Below are 24,904 nucleotides of genomic sequence, written 5' to 3' on the forward strand. Positions count from 1 at the left end.
AGTGCTGGAATTACAGGCGCGCACTACCACATCTGGCCAATTTTTCTATTTTTAGTAGAGACGAGGCTTCACCATATTGGCCAGGCTGGTCTTGGAACTCTTGACCTTGTGATCCACCCACCTTGGCATCCCAAAGTGCTGGGATTACAGGTGTTGAGCCACCACTCCTAGCCTACATTTTTAATAGGTTGTTTTAATTACTCACAAACTACTAAACATACCAGCCAGTAGAGTCTGCAGTTACTTTATTTCCCACATTTTTCCCCCCTTTTTTATTGTGGAAGAACCATCTTGGGTCTGAGAGGAGCTGAGACATATCTCACCCCTGGAAAGTTTTGGTGCAGGCCACTTTCTGAGATGGAGCTGCAAGGGCCTAACTGGTAAGAGAGTGTCTCGAACATGGAAGCAACATGAGAGGTTCTTTTCAATCCTTTTCAAAACAAGGTCTTGCTGTGCTGCGCAGGTTGGAATGCCACGGTGTGCTCACAGCAGCCTCCAAGTCCTGGCTCAAGCGATTCTCCTGCTTTAGCCTCCCAAGTAGCTGGGACTACAAGTGAACATCACCACGCCTGGCTAATTTCTGTATTTTTAGATGAGGTTTCACCATGCTGGCTGGGCTGGTCTTGAACTCTTGAACTCAGGTGATCAGCCTGCCCCGGCCTCCCACAGTGCTGGGATTACAGGTGTGAGCCACCACAGCTGGCCAATTTTTTCTTTTCTTTTCTTTTTTTTTTTTTTTGAGACAGAATCTCATTGTCATCCAGGCTGGAGTACAGTGGCACAATCTCAGTTCACTGCAGCCTCTGCCTCCCAAGATCCAGTGAGTCTCCTGCCCCAACCTTCCAAGTAGCAGGGATTTCAGGCACACACCACTACATCCAGCTAATTTTTGTATTTTTAGTAGTCAGTTTCACCATGTTGCCCAGGCTGGTCTTGAACTCCTGGCCACAAGTGATCTGCCCACCTTGGCCTCCCAAAGTGCTGAGGATTACAGGCGTGAGCCACTGTGCCTGACCACAAGAGGTTAAATTTCATCCCCAAAAGGGAAGCTCAATCTTTTAATGCTCCTTGTTTGCTGTTTCCATCTCTCATTTCAGGCTGGGAGAGCCACAGTGACATGGTTCCTAGTCTTTCCTTCCTCCTGAAGTCAGTTATGGGAGGACTCCAGGCAGACACCTTCCCTTTTGCAGTAGGTTTTTCCTCGAGGGCTGTGTTTTGTACCTGAGGGAAGAAATGTGACACAAAGCAAACAGACCTGAAGCAGGGCAGGCATGGTGGCTCATGCCTGTAATCCCAGCACTTTGGGAGGCAGACGACGGCCGATCACCTGAGGTCAGGAGTTCAAGACCAGCCTGGCCAACATGGTGAAACCCCATCTCTACTAAAAGTACAAAAATTAGCCAGGCGTGGTGGCGGGCACCTGTAGTCCCCAGCTACTCGGGAGGCTAAGGCAGGAGAATTGCTTGAACCTGGCAGGCGGAGACTGCAGTGAGCTGAGATCATGCCACTGCACTCCAGCCTGGGTGACAGAGTGAAATCCTGCCTTAAAAAAAAAAAAAAGACCTGGAGCACTGTATGCTCACTGACCTCAGCTGCCTGGCTCAGCTGGGGGCATGGGTGTCCAAGCTGTTTCCATCAAAAGAAATGACTAAAAACTACCACAATCCTAAGAGATTGGAAAGGCGGCCAGGGCACTGGCAAACGCCTGTAATCCTGACACTTTGGGAGACCAAGGTGGGCAGATGGGTTGACTTCAAGTGTCTGAAACCAGCCTAGGCAACCTAGCAAGACCCCAGCTCTGTAAAAAAATACAAAAAATTAGCTGGGCATTGTGGAGTGCACCTGTAGTCCCAGCTACTAGGGAAGCTGAGGCACCAGAATCGCTTGAACCCAGTGGGTGGAGGTTGCAGTGGGCGGAGATCACACCACTGCACTCCAGCCTGGGCGACAGAGCAAGACTCTTGTGTATTTATTTAAAAAAAAAAAAAAAAAAAAAAAAAAGCATGGGAAGGAAATCACTGCAGCTGGAAGCAACATTTATGAAGCCATTAAAAATACATTCCATAAAGTAAATACGACTGTTTAGAAAAAATTTATTTGAACATATGAAAGGAAAATTTAGACACCCCCAACAAAGCAAAGAAATTCCTTTCCGAAGTGAGGGGGATTCCTGACAGCTTCCCTGAGCGGTGCTGCACACAAGCTTGTGGTCACTGTAGGCAGCCTGGACTCAGCTCCCGTGGATGCAGGAAGAGCCTGCTTTTTCTGGTGGGGACACACCATCTTCACGAGCAAAGAGGCCAGACACACACGGGCTTGCACCTGCGGCTCCTGCCGTCACACGCCTCACCACACAGGCTGTGTGTCTGAAATGCGTATAGAACAGAGGCTCCCTGCATCGGCCTCTCAGCAGAGGGCTGGACTCTTCCCTTCACCATCCAATCTGGATGTCTAAGAATGCGACCAGGTGGGAAGCACCTGGACTCCGTGACGTCAAAGCTTCCGCACCCAGACGATTCTGCCAGCGGGGAGGGGCTGCCCTGCCGCTTCCCCGAGGTCCCGGGGTCCGACCACCCCTTCCTTCTCAGAAGGCTTCGTCCAGCGAGGGCGCAGAAGGCACGCGCAGGCCAGCCTAGCGGATCGGCCTGAAGGGGAACGTCACGCCCGAGATGAAGGTGTGCCCCGGGTGAGTGGGCAGGGCGGGGTGGGCGGCGGGGTGGGCCGGCACGGCCCCGTAGCCCAGCGGGGGCGTGTGGATGTGGGGGTAGAAGCCCGGGGGGAGCGCGGCGTGAGGCGGCTGCTGCACGGGGCCGGAGATCACCAGCTGGAGGAGGCTGCGAACACAAGGAGAAGAGTCAGCACCGGCTCCGGGACTTCGCAGGCGCACACGGCAGGCGAACCCCGTCCCCCCGCACCCCGCCCAGGAGAGGCACCGACGCAGGCACAGACCACTGGGGGGGGGGTCCAGGCGGTGGACGCGGAGCAGTAGTGGCAGTGCCAGGACCCTGCAGGTGAGGATACGCAGGAGCAGGCTCTGCGCGGGGCCCGTGGCCCACGAGAGCTCCCGCTGCTGCCCCCACGGCACCCGCGCCCTCTGCGTCCCGGGCCGCAGCCTCCAGGTCAGCCTCTGCGGCTCTCTGCTGCGCTGCGACACACAGGACAGCCGGCCACAGTCTCCTCAGAGCCGTGAAGACCGCGTCCTACCTGAATTCCAAGCAGAAGCCCCAGGAAGCTGGCCTTGCAAACGACCCAGAAATTCAGAGTCCTGAAATTCAGAATGAGTCCGGTGCGGCCCCCTCGAGGATGGCCCAGGCCTGGACCCAGCCCTTATGGACCTCCGGTACCTGCCCACCTCCCACCCAGCCCCGTGCAGCTTCAGCTTCAGACTCCCCTACTCTTGGGCACCCACCCCGTCCAGCACCCAGCACCCAGCACCAGAGCTCTGAGAACAGCTGCACGCCTTCCCCATCCGCCACCCCCTCCCACGAAGGACCCCGGGCCCCACAGGCCTGGACCTCCCCTCCTGGTGGTACAGCACACCCACGGCCCCCACTTCCTGGAATCCTTCTCCCCCAAAATTCAACATGGCTTTCCCAAAGCCGGGTCCCTTCCCAGACTTCTGAAAGCATTTCTCATGGCCTTTACCTTCTAACCACACCCTCCCCAGGATGATCCCCCAAACCCCCAGACTCCCTGGCTTGGCTCATCACCCCAGCTCCCCCAGCTGGGGCATCCTGCCCACCCTGTGCTATGTCAGCTGGAAGGGACCAAATCCCCATGGGTTCTCCCCAGTCAGAACCCCTCTTGGTGGGGTCTGCTGGCTCAGGCCTGTAATCCCAGTACCATTTTTTTTTTTTTTTTTAAGAGACGGCATTTCACCATATTGGTCAGGCTGATCTCAAACTCCTGACCTCAGGTGATCCATCAGCCAGCCTCTCAAAGTGCTGGGATTACAGGCATGAGCCACCATGCCCAGCCAATCCCAGCACTTTTAGAGGCTGACTGCTTGAGGCCAGGAGTTCAAGACCAGACAGAGCAATACAGTGAGACCCCATCTCTATAGAAAATAAATTAAAAATTAGCTGGGCCTGGTGGCACACACCTTTAATCCCAGCTAGTCAGGAGGCTGAGGCAGGAGTACAACTTGAGTTCAGGAGTTCAGGGCTGCAGTGAGCCCTGAGCCATGACTGTGCCACTGTACTCCAACCTGGGAGACAGAGAGCCTGTCTCAAAGGAAAAACAAAGGCCCTCTGGGGCCCTGCCAGCTTCAGGTCCCAGGTCTCCTCCCTATCCTGCCTTCCCCTTACTTCCCCCATCGGAAGCTTCTGCTGCAGACAGACAGGCTCTGCTCACCCTTCTCCTGACCTGCCCCAGGATCCCATCCTGGCTAGGTCCTGTGTCCGCAGCCCCTGTGTTGGTCTCTCCCAACACCAAGGCCAGCCTGCCAGGTTCTGCTCACACCGTCACTCGGCCAAGGCTGTCTGTCTCTGCACACTGCCCTAGCTGGGTCCCACAACAGCCGGTTTTCCAGGCCACTTCACCCTTCTGTGGGCCCTGCCTGCTCTCTGCCGACTCCCCTTGCTCCATCAAGGGGTTAGTCTGTCACAGACTGAACCCCCAAGTCCCCCAGCACAAAGGCTTGGGCACAGGGCTCCCAGGAGGGGCTCAGGCAGTAAACGGAGGGTATGTGGAGGGCTGGTGCATTTTAGTGCCCAAAGCTCTTCTGGGCCGATTTTCTTTCTGTTACTACCTTTTTTTTTTTTGAGACGGAGTTTCGCTCGTTACCCAGGCTGGAGTGCAATGGCGTGATCTCGGCTCACCGCAACCTCCGCCTCCTGGGTGCAGGTAATTCTCCTGCCTCAGCCTCCTGAGCAGCTGTACAGGCACGCGCAACCATGCCCAGCTAATTTTTTTGTATTTTTTAGTAGAGACGGGGTTTCACCAGGATGGTCTCAATCTCTTGACCTCGTGATCCACCCACCTCGGCCTCCCAAAGTGCTGGGATTACAGGCTTGAGCCACCGCGCCCGGCTTGTTACTACTTTTTTTTTTTTTTTTTTTTTGAGACGGAGTTTCACTCTTGTTACCCAGGCTGGAGTGCAATGGCGCGATCTCGGCTCACTGCAACCTCCGCCTCCTGGGTTCAGGCAATTCTCCTGCCTCAGCCTCCTGAGTAGCTGGGACTACAGGCACGCGCCACCACGCCCAGCTAATTTTTGTATTTTTAGTATAGACAGGGTTTCACCATGTTGACCAGGATGGTCTCGATCTCTTGACCTCGTGATCCACCCGCCTGGGCCTCCCAAAGTGCTGGGATTACAGGTGTGAGCCACCGTGCCCAGCCTGTTACTACTTTTTAAATAACTCTGGGTAAATAATTTAGCAAGAGATTAACCAACCCAAGGAAGAGGTACAGCCCAGGCCAAATTTCAGTCATGTGATGATTGGAACCTGCACACCCTGCCAGAAATAGAAAGCACTTTCCAGTTTAGTTGGGAAGATGACAAACATGGAGACCACCAGGAATCTAAGAGGTAGGCTAGGCATGGTGGCTCACACTTGTAATCCCAGCACTATGGGAGGCTAAGGTGGGCAGATCACCTGAGGTCAAGAGTTCGAGGCCACCATGACCAATGTGGTGAAACCCTTCTGTACTAAAAACACAAAAATTAGCTGGGCATGATGGTGGGTGTCTGTAATCCCAGCTACTCGGGAGGCTGAGGCAAGAGAACCACTTCAACCCAGGAGGTGGAGGTTGCAATAAGCCGAAATCACGCCACTGCACTGCAGCCTGGGCAACAGAGTGAGACTCTGTCTAAAAAAAAAAAAAATCAAAGAGGTATTATTCCAGGTGACCCCGACTTTCCCCCTTAGCAGTGCCAGGACTGCCCCTGGGAGGTCGGGGCGCCCCAGATCTGCATCAGGAGAGGTGGCCACCAGCTCCTTGGAAGGGACAGAGTCAGCTCCAGAGCAGGACCAGCAGGGGACTGGTGAGTAGTTCTAGGGGGCTCCAAGGCATACCCCTAGTTATGAGATTCATGACACAAGGATTTGTATCCCACTGTCCTTATAATTCCCCGAAAATACTAAAATGTTAAATAATTAAGCAGTGGGAAAAGGAGGGAACTATCACAAAGGGATTCCTGCAGGAGGGGAAAGGTGCCAGCTGAAACCAACAATGTCCTCCAATGCTGTGAAAGCTTCTAGAACCCAGACCAAAAAAAAGGAAGAAGAGGCCAAGCACAGTGGTCATGCCTGTAATCCCAGCTTTGGTAGGCAGAGGCAGGTGGATCACTTGAGGTCAGGAGTTTGAGACCAGCCTGGTCAATATGGCGAAATGCCATCTCTACTAAAAATACAAAAATTAGCCAGGCGCAGTCTCTACTAAATACAAAAATTAGCCAGGCGTGGTGGTGCACACCTGTAATCTCAGCTGTTTGGGAAGCTAAGGCAGGAGAATTGCTTGAATCCAGGATGCAGAGGTTGCAGTGAGCTGAGATTATGCCACTGTACTCCAGCCTGGGCAACACAGTGAGACTCTGTCTTAAAAAAAAAAGAAAGAAAGAAAAAAAGAGAGAGGCTGGTCTGAGGGCAGTGGTGTTTACAACTAATTGACCACAACCAGTTACAGATTTCTTTGTTCCTTCTCCACTCCGAGTCACTGCTTCACTTGACTAGCCTAAAATAAATAAATAATTAATTTAAAAATACAATTAAAAAAAAGAAAGAAAGGAGGGCAAGAGTGTGGGCCCCTGGGGGAGGTGGTCCTCTGGTGTGTCTGTGCTGCTGTTATGACACCTCAGGCAGGACAGTCTCATACCAGAGACTGTTTGTTCCCTTCCGCCCCCTTGGGCTTTGTACCCATTTAGACACCTGCCCCGGCTCCTCCCTTGTAGAAACTGGCATGAGTGTGGTGCAGATGGGAGTCCCTAACTCCCGAACAAGGACGTAGTTCCTCTGCAGGCTGCGGACCAGCATCCAGCTGAACCCTGGACTGGAGTTATGCGTGTTCCTATCTCAGCCTGCAAGCACTGCCCAGTGCTGTGCCACTGGACCTAACAGAGCCAGGGGGCAGGCAGAGAGGCTATGTGCACCCCCAGGGCTGCCGAGCCACTCACTGCCCTTCTATCCACACTGCCTGCCAACACCTGCCCTGGAAGCCTGCTTCTCCTTGCTAAAACCAGTGTGAGGGCTCTGAAAAGAAAGAACATTACCAGCCCACTTTGTCATTTCGATAAACCCTGTCCATGTAAACAGGAGTTCTGCTTTCCACTATCCACATTTCTTCCCGGGCAGTAACTATTTTTAGCAGATACCTAATGTTCCATCCTCCTCCTGATGTATCACAACTAATTTACTAAGTATCACTACAGTTGCAGAACAGGTTGTTTCTAGTTCTTTGTCAGCTAGTAACACTGTATCTGTATGAAACATTTTTCATGCCTACAAAAATTAGCCTATGGTGGTGCACACCTGTAGTCCTGGCTACTTGGGAAGCTGAGGTGGGAGGATGGCTTAGGCTGGCAGTGAGCCACGATCCTGCCACTGCAGGCCAGCCTCTACAGCAAAGTGAGACTCTGTCTCAAAAAGTAAAAAAAGTAGCTGACACTTACCAGATATTCACTATAGGCCAAATACTACTAAGTGCTGAGTTTTTACTTTTTAAAAAAAAAAAAAAAGAGAGAGGGTCTTGCTCTGTTGCCCAAGTAGTACAGTGTTGACCATAGCTCACTGCAGCCTCAAACTCCTGGGCTCAAACAATCCTTGTCTCAGCCTCCTCAACAGCTGGGATTACAAGTACATGCCACCATATTCAGCCATTTCCTTTTTTTTGAAGTCAGAGTTTTGCTCTTGTTGCCCAGGCTGGAGTGCAATGTCCCAGTCTTGGCTCACTGCAACCTCTGCTCCCAGGACTCAAGCAATTTTCCTGCCTCAGCCTCCCAAGTAGCTGGGATTACAAGGCACCTGCCACCACGCCTGGTTTTTGTATTTTGCGTAGAGATGGGGTTTCACCATGTTGGCCAGGCTGGTCTTGAACTCCTGACATCAGGTGATCCGCCTACCTTGGCCTCCCAAAGATCTGGGATTACAGTCGTGAGTCACCATGCCCAATCTTATTTTTTTTTTTGAGATGGAGTCTGACTCTTGTCACCCAGGCTGGAGTGCAGTGGCGCAATCTTGGCTTACTATAAACCTCTGCCACCAGGGTCCAAGTGATTCCCCTGCCTCAGCCTCCCAAGTAGCTGGGATTACAGGTGCACGCCACCATGCCTGGCAAATTTTGTATTTTCAGTAGAGATGGGGTTTCACCATGTTGGCCAAGCTGGTCTTGATCTCCTGACCTCAAGTGATCCTCTTGCCTCAGTCTCCCAAAGTACTAGAATTACAGGCATGAGCCACGTCTTGGCTTTTTTTCTTTTTTTTTTTTTTTTTTGAGACAGTGTCGCTCTGTCACCAGGCTGGAGTGCAGTGTCACGATCTTAGCTCACTGCAACCTCCGCCTGCTGGGTTCAAGCAATTCTCCTGCCTCAGCCTCCTGAGTAGCTGGGACTACAGGCACATGCCACTATACCCAGCTAATTTTTGTATTTTAGTAGAGATGGGGTTTCACTATGTTGGCCAGGATGGTCTCGATCTCTTGACCTTGTGATCTGCCTGCCTCGGCCTCCCAAAGTGCTGGGATTACAGGCATGAGCCACCAAGCCTGGCCTTTTTTGAGATGGAGTTTCACTCTTGTTACCCAGGCTGAAGTGCTATGACCTAATCTCAGCTCACTGCAGTCTCTGCCTCCTGAGTTCAAGCAATTCTCCTGCCTCAGCCTTCCAAGTAGCTGGGACTATAGGCATGCACCACCACACCCAGCTAATTTTTGTATTTTTAGTAGAAATGGGGTTTCACCATGTTGGCCAGGCTGGTCTTGAACTCCTGACCTCAGGTGATCCACCCATCTTGGCCTCCCAAAGTGCTGGGATTACAGGTGTAAGTCACTGCACCCAGCCCTGGCCTGTTTTTACTCATTCAATCCTCACAAAAACCTTACAGTAAAAAGTTAGGGGAAGCAAGAGGGACATTAGGCGGGTCTCGTGGTTTTCTTCAGGCAGATGGCCGGGAAGCTGCCCAAGGGCATATGGACTTGCGGAAGTGACAAGGTCAAGATTCTCACCAGAATCTGACCACAGTTCCTACTTTTCACCCAACAACTGCATTTGTGGAGGTCTCCACGTGGCAAGGAGTCGGATAAAAAATTCACAAACACCATTGCCTCTTATCCTCAGTACCACCCTGTGAGGCAGGGAACATTTTACAAGGTGGGAAGCTGAGGCATAAAGACAGGTCAAGAGAATTCCCAAGTGTCACAGCCAATCCCAGACAGGGCCACGCTCAGAACCCAGGTCCATGCCACCCAATGGCCAAGCGCTGGCAGCCGACCTAAGTACCGTGCTCTAGAGCCATGGCTCTGCTATATTCCCAAAGGGCTGTGCAGTTCACAGTGTCACCGACAGAGGGCCACCTGCACGCTCACTAGAGAGATTTTCATGATCCGGAGCGGGCTCTGGCTTTCACCGACTCCCAGACCGTTTTTCAGGTTTACTTTCTACTTGAGTTCTGTTCACGTTTGTGAACTGGTTGTATCCATGCCCCACTTATCATCAGGATCTTACCGGGCTCTCCCCAAAGAACCCAGGACAAAGGGGTCTGCCCTGCCTCGCCTCCCCTCTCCCTGCCCCAGCAAGCAGGCCCCGCTAGAAGTCTGGCAGATACTTACTTATTATGGGGCAGCCTGGAGCACAAGCTTCTCAGGTCATCTGCAATTAAGGAGATAGAAGATTAACAAACATACCGGAGACAACATAGTGAAATACACACTGATGTTCAAGGATGCTAGCAAGACAGCAAGAGTGCTTCATACTACATTTCCCTAGTGTTTGGAAACTGAGTTCTAGCTGGGCGTGGTGGCTCATGCCTGTAATCCCAGCACTTTGGGAGGCTGAGCCAGGTGGGTCACCTGAGGTCAGGAATTTGAGACCAGCCTGTCCAACATGGTAAAACCCCGTCTATACTAAAAATACAAAAATGGTGGTGGGTGCCTGTAATCACAGCTACTTGGGAGGCTCAGGCAGAAGAACTGCTTAAACCCGGGAGCGGGAGGTTCCAGTGAGCCAAGATCGCGCCACTGCACTCCAGCCTAGGCAACAGAGCAAGACTTAGTCTCAAAAAAAAAAAAAAAAAAGAATCTTGAGTTGTCCTTGTCTTCAATTTTTGCTTTAAAAAACCCATCCCCCAAGGCTGGGTGCAGTGGGTCATGCCTGTAATCACAGTACTTTGGGAGGCCGAGGCAGGCAGATCATGAGGTCAAGAGTCTGAGACCAGCCTGACCAACATGGCAAAACCCCATCTTTACTAAAAATACAAAAATTAGCCTGTAATCCCAGCTACATAGGAGGCTGAGGCAGGAGAATCACCTGAACCTGAGAGGCAGACATTGGAGTGAGCTGAGATCACACCATTGCATTCCAGCCTGGGGACAGAGCAAGACTCTGTCTCAAAAAAGAAAAAAAAAGCAAAAACAAAATTCCCCAAACAAAAAATGACACTTAGGAAAGGAGGCAGCCCTGCTGGCAGTTTATCAGATGGCTGGAAAAAGCCCAAGGCGGGGGCTCTCTCTGGGCATTCAAGCACCCAAGGCATTCTAAGAGAAGCAATAACATGAGAAACCCAGGACCATCCCTTGGCACCAGAGGCAACCCTTTTTAGTAAATCAGTTGTTAGAAAGCAAACCCAAGCGTGTCATTAGCACCATATCATTCTCCAGGGAGAGTCCAAGCACTGAAATGCAGGAGAATTAAGGAACTCTCAAAACAGGCTATGAGGCCTGGAGCAGTGGCTTTTGCCTGTAATGCCAATACTTTGGGAGGCCAAGGCAGGAGGATCGCTTGAGCCCAGGAGGTTGAGACCAGCCTGAGCAACATAGCGAGACTTCATTTTTACAAAAAATTTTAAAATTAGCAAAGTGTGGCAATACGTGCCTGTAGTCTTAGCTACTCAGGAGGCTGAGGTGAGAGGATGGCTTGAGCCCAGGTGGTCGAGGCTGCAGTGAGCTATGATCATGTCACTGCCCTCCAGCCTGGGTGACAGAGCAAGATCTCATCTTTAAAATAAAGACCAAAAAACCTACAGGCAGTGGGAATGTTGTGTGTTATCAACTGGGAAGTGGCTGCATGAGTGTAACCATTAGTCAAAACTCATCAAATCCTGCCCTTAAACCACATTATTTTATTGTGCATAAATTATGCCTCAATAAAAAAAGGACAAGCACAGGTGCGGTTGCTCACGCCTATCATCCTCACACTTTGGGAGGCTGAGGTGAGAGGACTGCTTGAGCTCAAGAGTTTGAAACCAGCCTGGACAAGATGGTGAGACCCTGACTGTACAAAAAATTTTTTAAAAAATTAGCTGAAAGCTGGGCATGGTAGCTCACTCCTGTAATCCCAGCACTCTGGGAGGCTGAGGCAGGTGGATCACAAAATCAGGAGTTCAAGACCAGTCTGGCCAAGATGGTGAAAGCTCATGACTACCAAAAATACAAAAATTAGCAGGGTGTGCTGGCAGGCGCCTATAATCCCAGCTACTTGGGAGGCTGAGGCAGAGAACTACTTGAACCTGGGAGGCAGAGGTTGCAGTGAGCCGAGACTGTGCCACTGCACTCCAGCCTGGGTGACAGAGCAAGAATGTCAAAAAAAAAAAAAAGGGGGGGGGGAGGGAGGGCTGGGTGCAGTGGCTCACACCTGTAATCCCAGCTCTTTGGGAGGCTGAGGCAGACAAATCACGAGGTTAGGAGTTTGAGACCAGCCTAGCCAATGTACTGAAACCCCATCTCTACTAAAAACACAAAAACTAGCTGGGCATGATGGTGTGTTCCTGTAATCCTAGCTACTCATGGGGGCTGAGGCAGAAAAATCGCTTGAACCCAGGAGGAAGAGGTCACAGTGAGCCGAGATGGTGCAAATGCAATCTAGCCTGGGCAACAAGAGTAAAACTTTGTCTCAAAAGAAAAAAAAATAATTTTAGCTAGGTGTGGTGGCACACACTTGTAGTCCCAGCTACTCTGTGACTGAGGCAGGAGGACTATTTGAGCCCAGGAGTTGGAGGCTATAGTGAGCTATGATTGTGCCACTGCACTCCAGCCTGGGTGATATAGTGAGAGACCCTGTCTCATAAAAATAAGGAGAAATGAAAATAAAAAAGGACACTGAAAAAGAAAAACGGGACTGGGCAAGGTAGCTTACGCTTGTAATCCCAGCACTTTGGGAGGCCGAGGTGGGTGGATCATGGGGTCAGGAGTTCAAGATAATCCTGGCCAACATAATGAAACCGTCTCTACTAAAATACAACAATTAGCTAGGTGTGGTGGCAGGCACCTGTAGTCTCAGATACTCGGGAGGCTGAGGCAGGAGCATTGCTTAACCCAGGAGACGGAGGTTGCACTGAGCTGAGATCACACCACTGCACTCCAGCCTGGATAACAGATTAAGACTCCATCTCGAAGAATAATAAATAAATAAAAACAAAATAAAAAAGAAAAAGAGTTCCCCGGAAGGAAAGCTATCCAGGCTCTCGAGGAGTCCCCAGTCCTGGGCGACAGTGAACCCTTCCGTCTGTGGGATATTAGGACCCTGCCGGGGTGAGCAAGGAGAGTGGAGTGCCGGGGGCATGGCTGGGGCCCCTTCCTCCTGTGTTCACTAAGATGAAAAGAAGTCCTAAACGAAGCAAAACAGTGTCTGTCCAGCAGCCCTTCTTTCCTTCTGTGGGGCAGTGGAGGCCTGGGCCAGGGAGGCACCCACCTCTTGTGCACAGCAGAGCTCCTGAGGCCATAGCCACCTGCAGAGCCTGTGCCAGCCGGTCCAGCGAGAGCTCGATCTCCTGGGAGGCGTTAAGGGGGTTCAGTTCATCTGCCAACCTGTTGATCTCCTCGACTAGTGGGACCATGTGGTCGAATAGGATCAGGCCCAGGCGCCCGTAAAGATTCTTCTCAGTCAGGTGCAGCTGCAGCGTCATGAGGACCTGCAGGACGCTGAGGTGGAGTTTCGAGTACAAGAGGTGGGAGTCTCTGTCCATCCCCACGCCCGGGTCCTTTGCGACCTTGTTGCTGACATGGCCATTGGCTAAAGGGGGCTTCTTTTTCCTTTTATAAGCCAGGGGGGCCTTCACGCACCAGCGGATCAATCCAACGAGCGGGGTGAGCTCTAAGAATCCTATTGGCAGGTTGGCCGCAATCGGAGTATTTAAAAAAGTGATGAGAATCAACCTTGGGTCCTCAAAAATCCAGTTGACAATCATTTCAAGCAAGTCCATAGGTGGGATGAGGTCATCTGCAAACAAAGACCATTAGGTCAGGAGCGCTCTTGGCCTCGAGAACAGGGGCGGGAAGTAGAGAGAAGGAAGCAGGGCTCCAGGGCTCATGGCACTGCTTGCCTGATGGTCCGATCACGCCTCCTGGTTTAGCTATTTTCTGTCTCCTTTCCTAGAACGTCCACTCCACAGAGACTGGGAGTCTCATCTTAGTCAACTTTATATCCCAGTGCCCAGGACCCTGGGGCAAGGGAGGGGCTCCAGAAATACCTAACTCTACAATTCCCCAGAACTCCACCATGCTTTGGAGAAATTTCCTCCTGCATGTTCATTTAAACAAAATTCCACTTTTTATATACCATACTGCCACACGTCACCCCTTCCCTTCTATGTGTCCTCCCTGCACTCTGTGCCTCCTGTATACGGGACAGTGACAGCACAGCAATGGTGGCCTTCAGGGAGCAGCTCAGAGTCCTGTCAGTCAAGGGCTGTCCCAACCCCAAATCTAGAACCCTCATCTAAGCAACCCTCAGAGATGTGGTCCCTGAGACCTGGCAGGCTTTGTGGCTATGACAGAGAAGAACAGATGGTGACACTCTGGGCTTCCTATGAGCCCAGCACAGGTCTCAATCCTTTACACAGATGAACTTGTCTAACCCTCCAAACCCCAGCATTGTCTCATACAAAGAACAAGGAAACTGAGGCACAGTCACATCAAATGATTTCCCAGGATTCATCAATAGTATGTGGCCCAGGTTCATATCTATAATCCCAGCACTTTGGGAGGCCAAGGCAGGAGGATCACTTGAGTTCAGGAGTTCAAAATCAGCCCTGGAAACATAGTGAGACCCGATATCTACAAAAATTCTTAAAAATCAGCCAGGAGTGGTGGTGCACACCTATACTGCCAGCTATTCAGGAGGCTGAGGTAAGAAGATCACTTGAACCTGGGAGGTCTAGGTTGCAGTCAGCTGTGCATGTCCCACTGTACAACAGCCTGAGCAACAGAGTGAGATCCTGTCTCAGAAAATAAAACAAAACAAAACAAAACAAACCCACAGCATATGGCCCAGATCTGACCTCAGCGGCCTGGCGAGGCTACTGCAAATCCGGGGCTTGGTGCACAACACCCTTAGGCTGGCTGTGTGCACAGGAGTGGGCCTCCAGTCTCCTTTCTTTCAAGCCATTCCCCCCATCTGAGATTCCTGCCAACGGTTGGAGAATGAACTGCCCCAGCCACCTCTGCGGTGAGACGATGGCTACAGCAGGGAGCAGCTGCTGTCCTGTGTGCGTGTTTTGGTTTTTTTTGAGATGGAGTCTTGCTCTGTCGCCCAGGTTGGAGTGCAGTGGCGTGATCTTGGCTCACTACAACCTATGCCTACCAGGTTCAAGTGATTCGCCTGCCTCAGCCTCCTGAGTAGCTGGGGCTACAGGTGCACTCCACCACGCCCAGCTAATTTTTGTATGTTTAGTAGAGATGGGGTTTCGCCATGTTGACCAGGCTGGTCTTGAGCTCCTGACCTCAGGTGATCCACCCGCCTCGGCCTCCTAAGTGCTAGGATTTCAGGCATGAGGCACAGTGCCCGGCCATGTGTGCAGCTTCTTGATTCCATGGAGATGTTTCTGTCTGGGCAATGCCAGGGTCCTACCTCTCCAGTGTACCCCTGCCCCCTTCAGATATGAGCTGAGGCATCTCCACCAGCCTGTAGGCAGAGTGTGTATATGTGTGTGCACACACGCACCTGTGCAGGCATGCCCTCTGCACATATATCATAATGTGCACTTCATGAGTCCCCACTCTCCACCCGCTGCTTTAGAGTCCCATATTCTCAGCACCATTCGGGAAAGAGGAGGTATTATTACGTGGGTATCTTCCTTTTTGTGGTATTGAAGACACAGGCTCCCCAAGAATCCTCTCCTGTTACGAGAAGTAACCAAGAATGGCTTCAATCACCATTCCAATGGCGACTTCCAGGGTTACTGCTGTGTGGCAGTGACTTGAGAAATCATCAACACCTCAACTGCCACACTGGCTTATGAGAAAAACAGTGTGTCTCAGACCTGCTCTGGTGTGTCAGTGCTATTCCTGAATATTCTTTCGTGTTCCATATGCTAACTCATCTCTTCCCAAAGGTAAGGCGAATTTCTGTACTCATTGGCCTGGAATAACCAATGACTTAAAAGGCAGGTTGGATTCGGTGGCTCATGCTTATAATCCCAGGACTCTGGGAGGCTGAGGCAGGGAGATCACTTGAGGTCAGGAGTTTGAAACTAGCCTGGCCAACAGGGTGAAACCCCGACTCAAATAAAATACAAAAATTAGCCAGACATGGTGGTGCACACCTGTAGCCCCAGCTACTTGGGAGGCTGAAGCAGGGGAATCTCTTGAACCTGGGAGGCAGAGGCTGCAATGAGCTGAAATCAAACCACTGCACACCAGCCTAGGTTACAGAGTGAGGCTCAGTCTCAAAAAAAAGAAAAAAAGAGGAGGCAACTATGATACCATAGCTGGCTTCAGTGAAATCTTTCCTATTGCCTGAATGCCGCTCCCAGCTGTTAATCGCTCCTAGGAAGCCTTTGGAGGAGAGAACCAGGGGAAACCCCACTGTGGCAGCGTGGCACTGCTCCGCAAGGCCTGCCTCCCATTCCGCAGGCAAACTGCTACGAAAAGGAGTAGAAAATTAGCATATGAATATGGCATGCACTTGCACGTTCATAATTATTTCCACACACAGTTTCTCAAGAAAGCTAATAACGCCGAACAACAACAAAAAAGGTGGCTGGGTGCAGTGGCTCACACCTGTACTCCCAGCACTTTGGGAAGCTGAGGTGGGTGGATGACCTAAGGTCAGGAGTTCAAGACCAGCCTGGCCAACATGATGAAACCCCATCACTACTAAAAATACAAAAATTAGCCAGGTGTGATGGTGCATACCTGTAATCCCAGCTACTTGGGAGGCTGAGGCAGGAGAATCACTTGAACCCAGGAGGCAGAGGCTGTGGTGAGTCAAGATTGTGCCACTGCACTCCAGCCTGGGCAACAGAGGGAGATTCATCAAGGGCAAAAAAAAGAAAGGGTAACAGATAAAAGGCTAAAAAATGGTCAGGAGGCTGGCAAGAGACCAACACTGGACTACATAAAAACGACAGACGCTCAAGGCTTTCAAACTGCCGGTTTGCCTATCAGACCGTGAAGAGAAAGAGACTATCTGTCAGACTGTGAGCAGCAAGAGCCAAGCGCAGAGAAGGAGGAAACCAAAACAGCAGCAGAAAAGCAGGTCTGGGTAGCTGGGCGTGGTGGCGTGTGCCTAGAGTCCCAGCCACCTGGGAGGCTGGGGTGGGAGGATCACTTAAGCCCAAGAGTTTCAGGCTACGGTGAGCTATGATTACACCACCATATTCCAGCAGCCTGTGCAACAGGGCAAGACTCTGTATCCAAAAAAATAAAATTAAAGAAACTAGAGGAATGATAAAAAATCAGTCATACGTCCAGGGAGTGGGTCGCACCTCACCAGACACCAGACCCTTGCTTTCTGGGCTGTCTGCCACTTGGACCACTGCACCTGAGGCAAATGGGTATCACTAAGAATAGTTCCCTCTTAGCCAAATGCACTGCACACGTCCAGGTGGCCCACAACTTTAGCTTTTGGCCTAAATTAAAAACATACATGGCTAGGCGCGGTGGCTCACGCCTGTAATCCCAGCACTTTAGGAGGCCAAGGTGGGTGGATCATGAGGTCAGGAGATCGAGACCATCCTGGCCAACACAGTGAAACCCCGTCTCTACTAAAAATGCAAAAAAAATTAGCAGGGTGTGTTGGCATATGCCTGTAGTACCAGCTACTCAGGAGGCTGAGGCAGGAGTACTGCTTGAACCCAGGAGGCGGAGATTATAGTGAGCTGAGATCGCACCACTGCACTACAGCCTGGGCGACAGTGCAAGACTCCATCTCAAAACACACACACACACACACAGACACACACACAATTTCAGGCCGGGTGCAAAGGCTCACACCTGTAATGCCAATACTTTAGGAGACCAAGGCAGGTGGATTGCTTGAGTCCAGGAGTTTGAAACCACTCTGGGTAACGTGGTGAAACTGCATCTCCACAAAAATATAAAAAATTAGCCAGGCATGATGGTGCAAACCTGTGGTCCCAACTACTCAGGAGGCTGAGGGAGAATTGACTGAGTTCAGGCTTCAAGACCAGCTTGGACAACATGGCAAAACCCCATCTCTACAGAAAATACAAAAATTAGCCAGGTATGGTGGCATGCAACTATAGTCCAAACTACTTGGGAGGCTGAGGTGGGAGAATCACTTGAGCCTTGCGGGCAAAGATTGCAGTGAGCTGGGATTACGCCTCTGCACTCCGGCCTGGGTGACAGAGTGAAACCCTGTCTCAAAAAATAAAAACTTGGCTGCGCACAGTGACTCATGCCTGTAATCCCAGCACTTTGGGAGGCTGAGGCAGGTGGATCACTTGAGGTCAGGGGTTCCGGATCAGCCTGGCCAACATAGTAAAACCCCGTTTCTACTAAAAATATTTTTAAAAATTAGCAAGGTGTAGTGGTGCATGTCTGTAGTCCTAGCTACTCAGAGGGTGAGGCAGGAGAATTGCTTGAACCCTGGAGGCAGAGGTTGCAGTAAGCCGAGATTATACCACTGCACTCCAGCCTGGGAGACAGGCACCATCTCAAAAAATAGTAAAAATAAAACTACACATTTCAGAAACAAAATGGCCAAAGCATTCACTGGATGTGTCAACTGGGTATTCAGCAGAAAATAAAACTGAGGTCAGCAGCTGAAGCTTCTTCCACAGAAATCACCTGTTTAAAGTTTACCTGACGATAAGTCATAGAGTGCGGTAACAGAGGTGATGAACTGGCAGCAGAATCTCGGGCTGGCACTGAATATCTGCTTCAGTGTCTGAATGGATCCTGGCACCAAACAGCAGTAGTCATCCACGAGGGCTTTGGCTAACCTCACACAGTAGAGCACGGGCGTCCGCTGGAAAGAAGCCACAGTTCACGTCACTACAGGTGTTGTGAGTAGACCATCAACTATGCACATGAGGTGTCCACCACCAGAACTGGCAGAACCACTTCTAAGATGGGAAAAGATGTTAATGTGGCTGGGTACAGTGGTTCACATCAGTAATCCCAGCCCTTTGAGAAGCCAAGGCAGGAGGATCACCTGAGATCAGGAGTTCGAGACCAGCCGCCTGGCCAACATGGAGAAACCCTGTCTCTACTTAAAATGCAAAATTAGCTAGGCATGGTGGTGCATGCCTGTAATCCCAGCTACTTGGGAAGCTGAGGCATGGGAATTGCTTGAAGACAGGTGGCAGAGGTTGCAGTGAGCCGAGATCTCGCCACTGCACTCCAGCCTGGGCAAGAAGAGCAAAACTCCATCTCAAAAAAAAAAAAAAAAAAGATATTAAAGGCTTACTCTGAAGCAGCGGTGGGCAATCTAAAGCCACTGACCAGACAGGGTACAATAGCTCATGCCTATCATCCCAACACTTTGGGAGGCCAAGGCAAAAGGACCACTCTAGCCCAGGAGTTCCAGACCAGCCTGAGTAAAATAGCAAAAACCTATCTCTAAGGCCGGGCGCGGTGGCTCAAGCCTGTAATCCCAGCACTTTGGGAGGCCGAGGCGGGTGGATCACGAGGTCAAAAGATCGAGACCATCCTGATCAACATGGTGAAACCCCGTCTCTACTAAAAATACAAAAAATTAGCTGGGCATGGTGGCGCATGCCTGTAATCCCAGCTACTCAGGAGGCTGAGACAGGAGAATTGCCTGAACCCGGGAGGCGGAGGTTGCAGTGAGCCGAGATCGCGCCATTGCACTCCAGCCTGGGTAACAAGAGCGAAACTCCGTCTCAAAAAAAAAAAAAAAAAAAAACCTATCTCTATAACAAATTAAAAATTTAGCCAGGTGTGGTGGCACACACCTGTAGTCCCAGCTACTCAGGAGACTGAGGTAGGAAGATCACTTGAGCCTGGGGTGGGCAAGGTTGCAGTGAGCCCCATGGTCACACCACTGCACTCCAGCATGAGCAACAGAGCAAGACCATCTCACGCACACACAAAAAGTCCACAGACCAAATCTGTCCCACCGGTTTTTGTAAACAAAATTTCACTGAGACATGATCATGCTTATTCATTTGCCTACCACCTAAAGCTGTTCTTCTGCTAGAAGGGCAGAGGTGAGCAGCTGTGAAAGAGACTACATGACCTGAAAAGCCTAAGATATTTCACTATCTCGCCCTTTAGATAAAACATCTACCAACTCTTTTTTTTTTGAGATGGAGTTTCGGAGTTTCACTCTTGTTGCCCAGGATGGAGCACAGTGATGGGATTTCAGCTCACTGCAACCTCTGCTTCCCAGGTTCAAGTGATTCTCCTGTCTCAGCCTCCAGAGTAGCTGGGATTACAGGTGCCCACCTCCACCACCAGGCCTGGCTAATTTTGCATTTTTAGTAGAGACGGGGATTCTCCATGTTGGTCAAGCTGGTCTTGAACTCCTGACCTGAGATGATTTGCCCACTTTGGCCTCCCAAAGTGCTGGGACTGTAGGCGTGAGCCACCGCATGGAGCCTGTCAACTCTTGCTTTACAGTTTACTTAGGAAACATCATTTCTGCTTTCAGGTGAGGAAACGACAACTTTTCTAACCTTACAGGACGCCAGGTGAAACGCCAAAGGTAAAAGTTACTAGTTGCTATCACATTGAAGAGATTCAGGAGAGTCTGTGAACTACCAAATGATGAAAATGTCGGTTCGCAGCAGTACTCACTTAATCACTCTTAAAATCCTATTCTTAGGCTGGACGCAACGGTTCATGCCTATAATCCCGGCACTCTGGGAGGCTGAGGTGGAGGCAGGAGGATCATTTGACCTCAGGAGTTCATAACCAGTCTGGACAACATGGTGAAACTCTCTCCACAAAAAATACAAAAATTGGCCGGGCGCGGTGGCTCACGCCTATAATCCCAGCACTTTGGGAGGCCGAGGCGGGTGGATCACGAGGTCAAGTGATTGAGACCATCCTGATCAGCATGGTGAAACCCCATCTCTACTAAAAATACAAAAATTAGCTGGGCATGGGGGCGCGTGCCTGTAATCCCAGCTACTCGGGAGGCTGAGGCAGGAGAATTGCCTGAACCCAGGAGGCGGAGGTTGCGGTGAGCCGAGATCGTGCCATTGCACTCCAGCCTGGGTAACAACAGCGAAACTGTCTCCAAAAAAAAAAAAAAATTAGCCAGACACGCTGGTGTGTGCCTGTGGTGCTGGCTATTCAGGGGGCTGAGGTAGGAGGATGGCTTGAGTCCAGGAAGCGGAGGTTGTAGTGAGCTAAGATAGGGCCACTGCACTCCACCCTGGGTGACAGACTGAAACCCTGTTCCCGCCTCCCCCCACTCAAAAAAAAAGGAGAGAAAGAAAAAAACACACCCTCATTTAAAAAAAAAAAATTTTTTTTTTTTTTTTGAGACCTAGTCTCATTGTCACCCAGGCTGGAGTGCAGTGGTGTGATTTTAGCTCATGGCAACCTCCACCTCCCAGGTTTACACAATTCTCCTGCCTCAACCTCCCATGTGGTTGGGACCACAGGCACATGCCCCAACACAAGGCTAATTTCTGTATTTTTAGTAGAGATGGGGTTTTACCACGTTGGCCAGGCTGGTTTCGAACTCCGGACCTCAAGTGATCTGCCCCCCTCGACCTCCCGAAGTGCTAAGATTACAGGTGTGAACCACCAAGCATGGCCTAAAGAAATGGCAATTAAGAAAAAAGACCACTCCAGAAATCCAATTAAAAGACCACTCCAGAAATCCAATTAAGTGAGAATTCAGAACAGCAAACTCCTCTTGAGAGAGGCAGGGGGAGGTGCACTCTCTCTCTCTTTTTTTTTTTTTTTTTTTGAGACGGAGTCTTACTTTGTCACCCTGCTGGCTGGAGTGCAATGGCATCATCTCGGCTCACTATAACCTCTGCCTCCCAGGTTCAAGTGATTCTCCTGCCTTAGCCTCCTAAATAGCTGGGACTACAAGCTTGCCCCACCAAGCTCAGCTAATTTTGTATTTTTAGTAGAGACAGGGTTTCAACGTGTTGGTAAGGCTGGTCTCAATCCCCTGACTGCAAGTGATCCGCCTGCCTCAGCCTCCCAAAGTGCTGGGATTACAGGCGTGAGCCACCCAGCCAGGCCGAGGCCTTCTCTCAAGCAGTACCTGCAGCCAGGAGGCGGCACACTCCAACACCGGGATTCGACACACTGCCACCGCCATGGAGACCAACTTTCCCAACAAGCTCATCCGGCTGTCATCGGCTTTGTTCCCTTGAGGGCTGAAAAGGGATGAAAAAATAATCTGCCGAACTGAGTCCTTGGTTTGCTCCTGGAAATAATTGCACATGATTTCAAGAAGTTGAAGCTCCTGCAGTGAATTCAGTCTCTGCAAAACAAATCCAGAAAAAACATTAAGAAATGTGGCTGTAACGTACTTATTAACTAACATATTAAGAAAACAGGAAACAGGCCACATGCGGTGGCTCACGCCTGAATCCCAGCACTTTGGGAGACAGACGTGGGCGAATCATAAGGTCAGGATTTCGACCAGCATGGCCAACATGGTGAAATCCCATCTCTACTAAAAATACAAAAAGTTAGCTGGGCATAGTGGCAGGCACCTGTAATCCCAGCTACTCGGGAGGCTGAGACAGGAGAATTGCTTGAACCTGGGAGACAGAGGTTGCAGTCAGCCGAGATCACACCTGCTGCACTCCCACCGGTGACAGAGGGAGACTCCGTCTTCAAAAAAAAAAAAAAAACCGGTAATAACAGTATCCCCTCACCCCGCAGAACTTTTCACCCTTCGTGAAGCTCAGGTCTTAGGGAGTAGATCTTTGCTGTTAATCTTAGACAAAAGTCATGCAGGCCTGGCGTTGTAGCTCACGCCTGTAATTCCAAATTTAATCCCAGGAGGCCAAACTTAATCCCAGGGTTGAGACCCCAATGTCTGAGACCAGTCTGGGTAACACAGGGAGGCCCCATCTCTACAAAACATTCAAAAATTAGCTGGGCATGGGGGTGCATGCCTGTAGTCCCAGCTACTCAGGAAGCTAACTGAGGCTGATTTCTGGAGCCCAGGAGTTGAAGGTTGTAGTGAGCTGTGATTGCACTACTGCACTCCAGCCCAGGCAACAGAGACCTTGTCAAAAAAAAAAAAAAAAAAAAAGCCCGAGAGAAAGAGAAAAGAAACGAAAAGATGTAAGGGGGAAAGCCATACAGATCATTATCCATCTTCCTGGAGGGCTCAGGATGACCCACAACGGCTTGAACCTCTCAGTAAAACCCAGCAGACATCTAGGGAGCGGGCAGTTGCCAGAGTTTGTCCCTTTAACACTGAGACTCGGCTGTCACACGCCCCGCAAAGTGGACAGGCAACTGAGCCACGCTGCAGGACCCGGAGAGGGGTTGGGGGCTGCTGCAGGAGCGAGGCCGAGCGTGAGCGCGGGTCTCCTGGACGCGAGACGCCCGGGGCTTGACACAGCCCTGAATCGCCAGGGAAAGAGCCCTCCCGCCTGCCTGCGGGGCCCTGGCACCAGACCGTCCCGGGCCGCACCTTGGGCTGCGCGCTGCGCTCCTTGGGCACCTGGAACACGAACTCCTCCAGCAGCTCCACGGGGCCCTTGTCCACGATGGGCAGCGGCGCGCTCTGCAGCTGGCTGCTGAAGTAGATGTCCAGGTGGTACAGCACCTCCTTGGCGGCGCTCAGCGCGTCGCGGCGCAGCAGCGAGTGGCGGATGTCGCTCATGGTGCGGTCGCCACGGCCCCCACGCCGAGCGCGTCTCACTTCCGCCCGGGGCCCGGGGATGCGCCGCTGTCCGTGGAGACAAAGAGGCGCGACCCAAGCCTCCGCACCTACCCTGGGCCTGGGCCGCGGCACCCGCCCGCTGACCCGCCTGCCGCTGCCTGCTCCCTGCTCCCTCCCTGCTCAGGGCGCCATCGCCGCCGCCGCCGCTGCCGCCACCGTCGCCGGCAAGCGGACACCCAAAGGTCCGACTGCGGCGCCGCTGGGAGCCGCCGCCGCGCAGCCGAAAGGCGGCCGAATGCCGGGCGCGGAGACGGCGGCCCGTAGGGGCCAAGCGCAGGCCCGGCCCAGGAGCGCTCTCCGGAGGGCGACCCCTGGCGGCGCTAGCGATGAGGGGCGCGCCGCGGCCCCAGGTGGACCCCGCCCCCAAGCCCCAAGCCCGCCCTCGCCTTCCGAATCCGCCCAACCGCCAAGGAAAGCCCGCTCTGTCCTTGCCCAGGCTCCCTCGCGGGCTCTGCGTAGCGTTCATAGCCGCCGCTGGTTGATTTCACTGTGCTTTCCACCACCAGCAAGGATGCGCGCCCGGCTTTGGCTTAACCCAGCACACTTGGGTTCCCTGGCCGCCCCAGCTACCGGTCTTCAAGTTTCCATCTGTTCTCAGCTGGAGGAGCTACCGGGGAAGATGCCTGGAAGGCCCCTTGCCCCTGACTCTCACTTCCTGACCTTTCTGGCTGCCGGCTCCTTGGCCTAGCAGGTGTAGAACACCTGCTCCCTGCTCCTCAGAGCCCTCCTGTTGAGGAACATTAAGTTTACCCTGCCCCCATGGTTCCCATGTGGAAGATACTTTTAGTTTGTAATTAGTGGTAGGCAGGTTAACAGCTGCCTACTTGGTATATTCTTGAGTTATGTGTATATGTAGAACACTTGTGTATTAATTAAAGTCACCTGTCAAAGAGCAAATACGTGGATGAAAATCTGCTGGGAGCCCTCAGTCTGGAGAGCTGTCAGCCCCGTAGGCCCTCAGGCTGTTGGTCCCCAGGACAGATCCACTCTGCAGTGCTATCTGGGTGTCTGCCTCTCAAATACCTTCAGCCCGCCTGGATGGGGGTCTCCCAACCAAGCTGATTCTCAGTGCCCTCCCACTCAAAAGACCTTCTGCACTAAGACCCCTTTTCTAGCTATCATCTCTCCTCTCTGAACTAGGTGGCAGTTCACTTTCACAATTGTTAAACTGGGCAAAAAGGACTTGAAAATGGCCGGAAGAGGGCAGGCAGGAGGCCATGCATGCAGGAATGTGCCTGGTGTACAAGGCCATACTGGCCAGAAGGCAGGCCTGGGTGAGGACACTCTGTCGTTGAGATGAAAATCCCCTGGGGGAAGAGAGGCGAACAGAGAAGGCATAGAAGAGTACAACTAGACACAATGTGCAGACACTGAGTCAGTGAGACCCTCCTGCACTTCAGAGACAGGTCAGAGACACGGCCACAAGCCCCTCCTGTCCACATGCCCAGAGTTTAGAGACACCAAGGTCTCAGTGTCACCTGGAACCTCTGAGAAGTTATATCTTGATCTCCTTGACACTAGGACTTCAGAGATGCCCAGTTTCGAGAGAAGGTAAGCAAGGGGGATTCCTCCCACCACACTGGCAAAGATGAGGCAGTCAATCAACACTCATTTTCCTCTCCCCCTCCCTTGCCCACCAAAAGTGATTGATAAGCACAGCAGAAATCAAAACAA

The 24,904-nt window shown here is 51.6% G+C and overlaps 1 protein-coding gene across 2 annotated transcripts; it reads right to left on the reverse strand.

Moving 5' to 3' along the window:
- Positions 1–228: 228 nt before the first annotated feature.
- INTS15 (integrator complex subunit 15) lies at positions 229–23,529 on the reverse strand. Of its 2 annotated transcripts, XM_010344811.3 has the most exons (7): positions 22,979–23,529; positions 21,587–21,808; positions 18,196–18,361; positions 12,842–13,369; positions 9,766–9,805; positions 3,205–3,265; positions 229–2,834 (listed from the first exon to the last, which is right to left on the reverse strand). In XM_010344811.3, exons 1-7 carry the CDS (start codon positions 23,168–23,170, stop codon positions 2,286–2,288), a joined length of 1,758 nt encoding a protein of 585 aa, XP_010343113.1. In that variant the 5' UTR covers positions 23,171–23,529; the 3' UTR covers positions 229–2,285. The 2 variants fall into 2 exon arrangements, with proteins under 2 accessions (XP_010343113.1, XP_003934295.1); XM_003934246.4 differs by lacking the exon at positions 3,205–3,265 and having other exon boundaries at positions 22,979–23,509.
- Positions 23,530–24,904: the final 1,375 nt, after the last annotated feature.

The sequence above is a fragment of the Saimiri boliviensis genome, chromosome 20, assembly GCF_048565385.1.
Source record: "Saimiri boliviensis isolate mSaiBol1 chromosome 20, mSaiBol1.pri, whole genome shotgun sequence".
NCBI lineage: Eukaryota > Metazoa > Chordata > Mammalia > Primates > Cebidae > Saimiri > Saimiri boliviensis.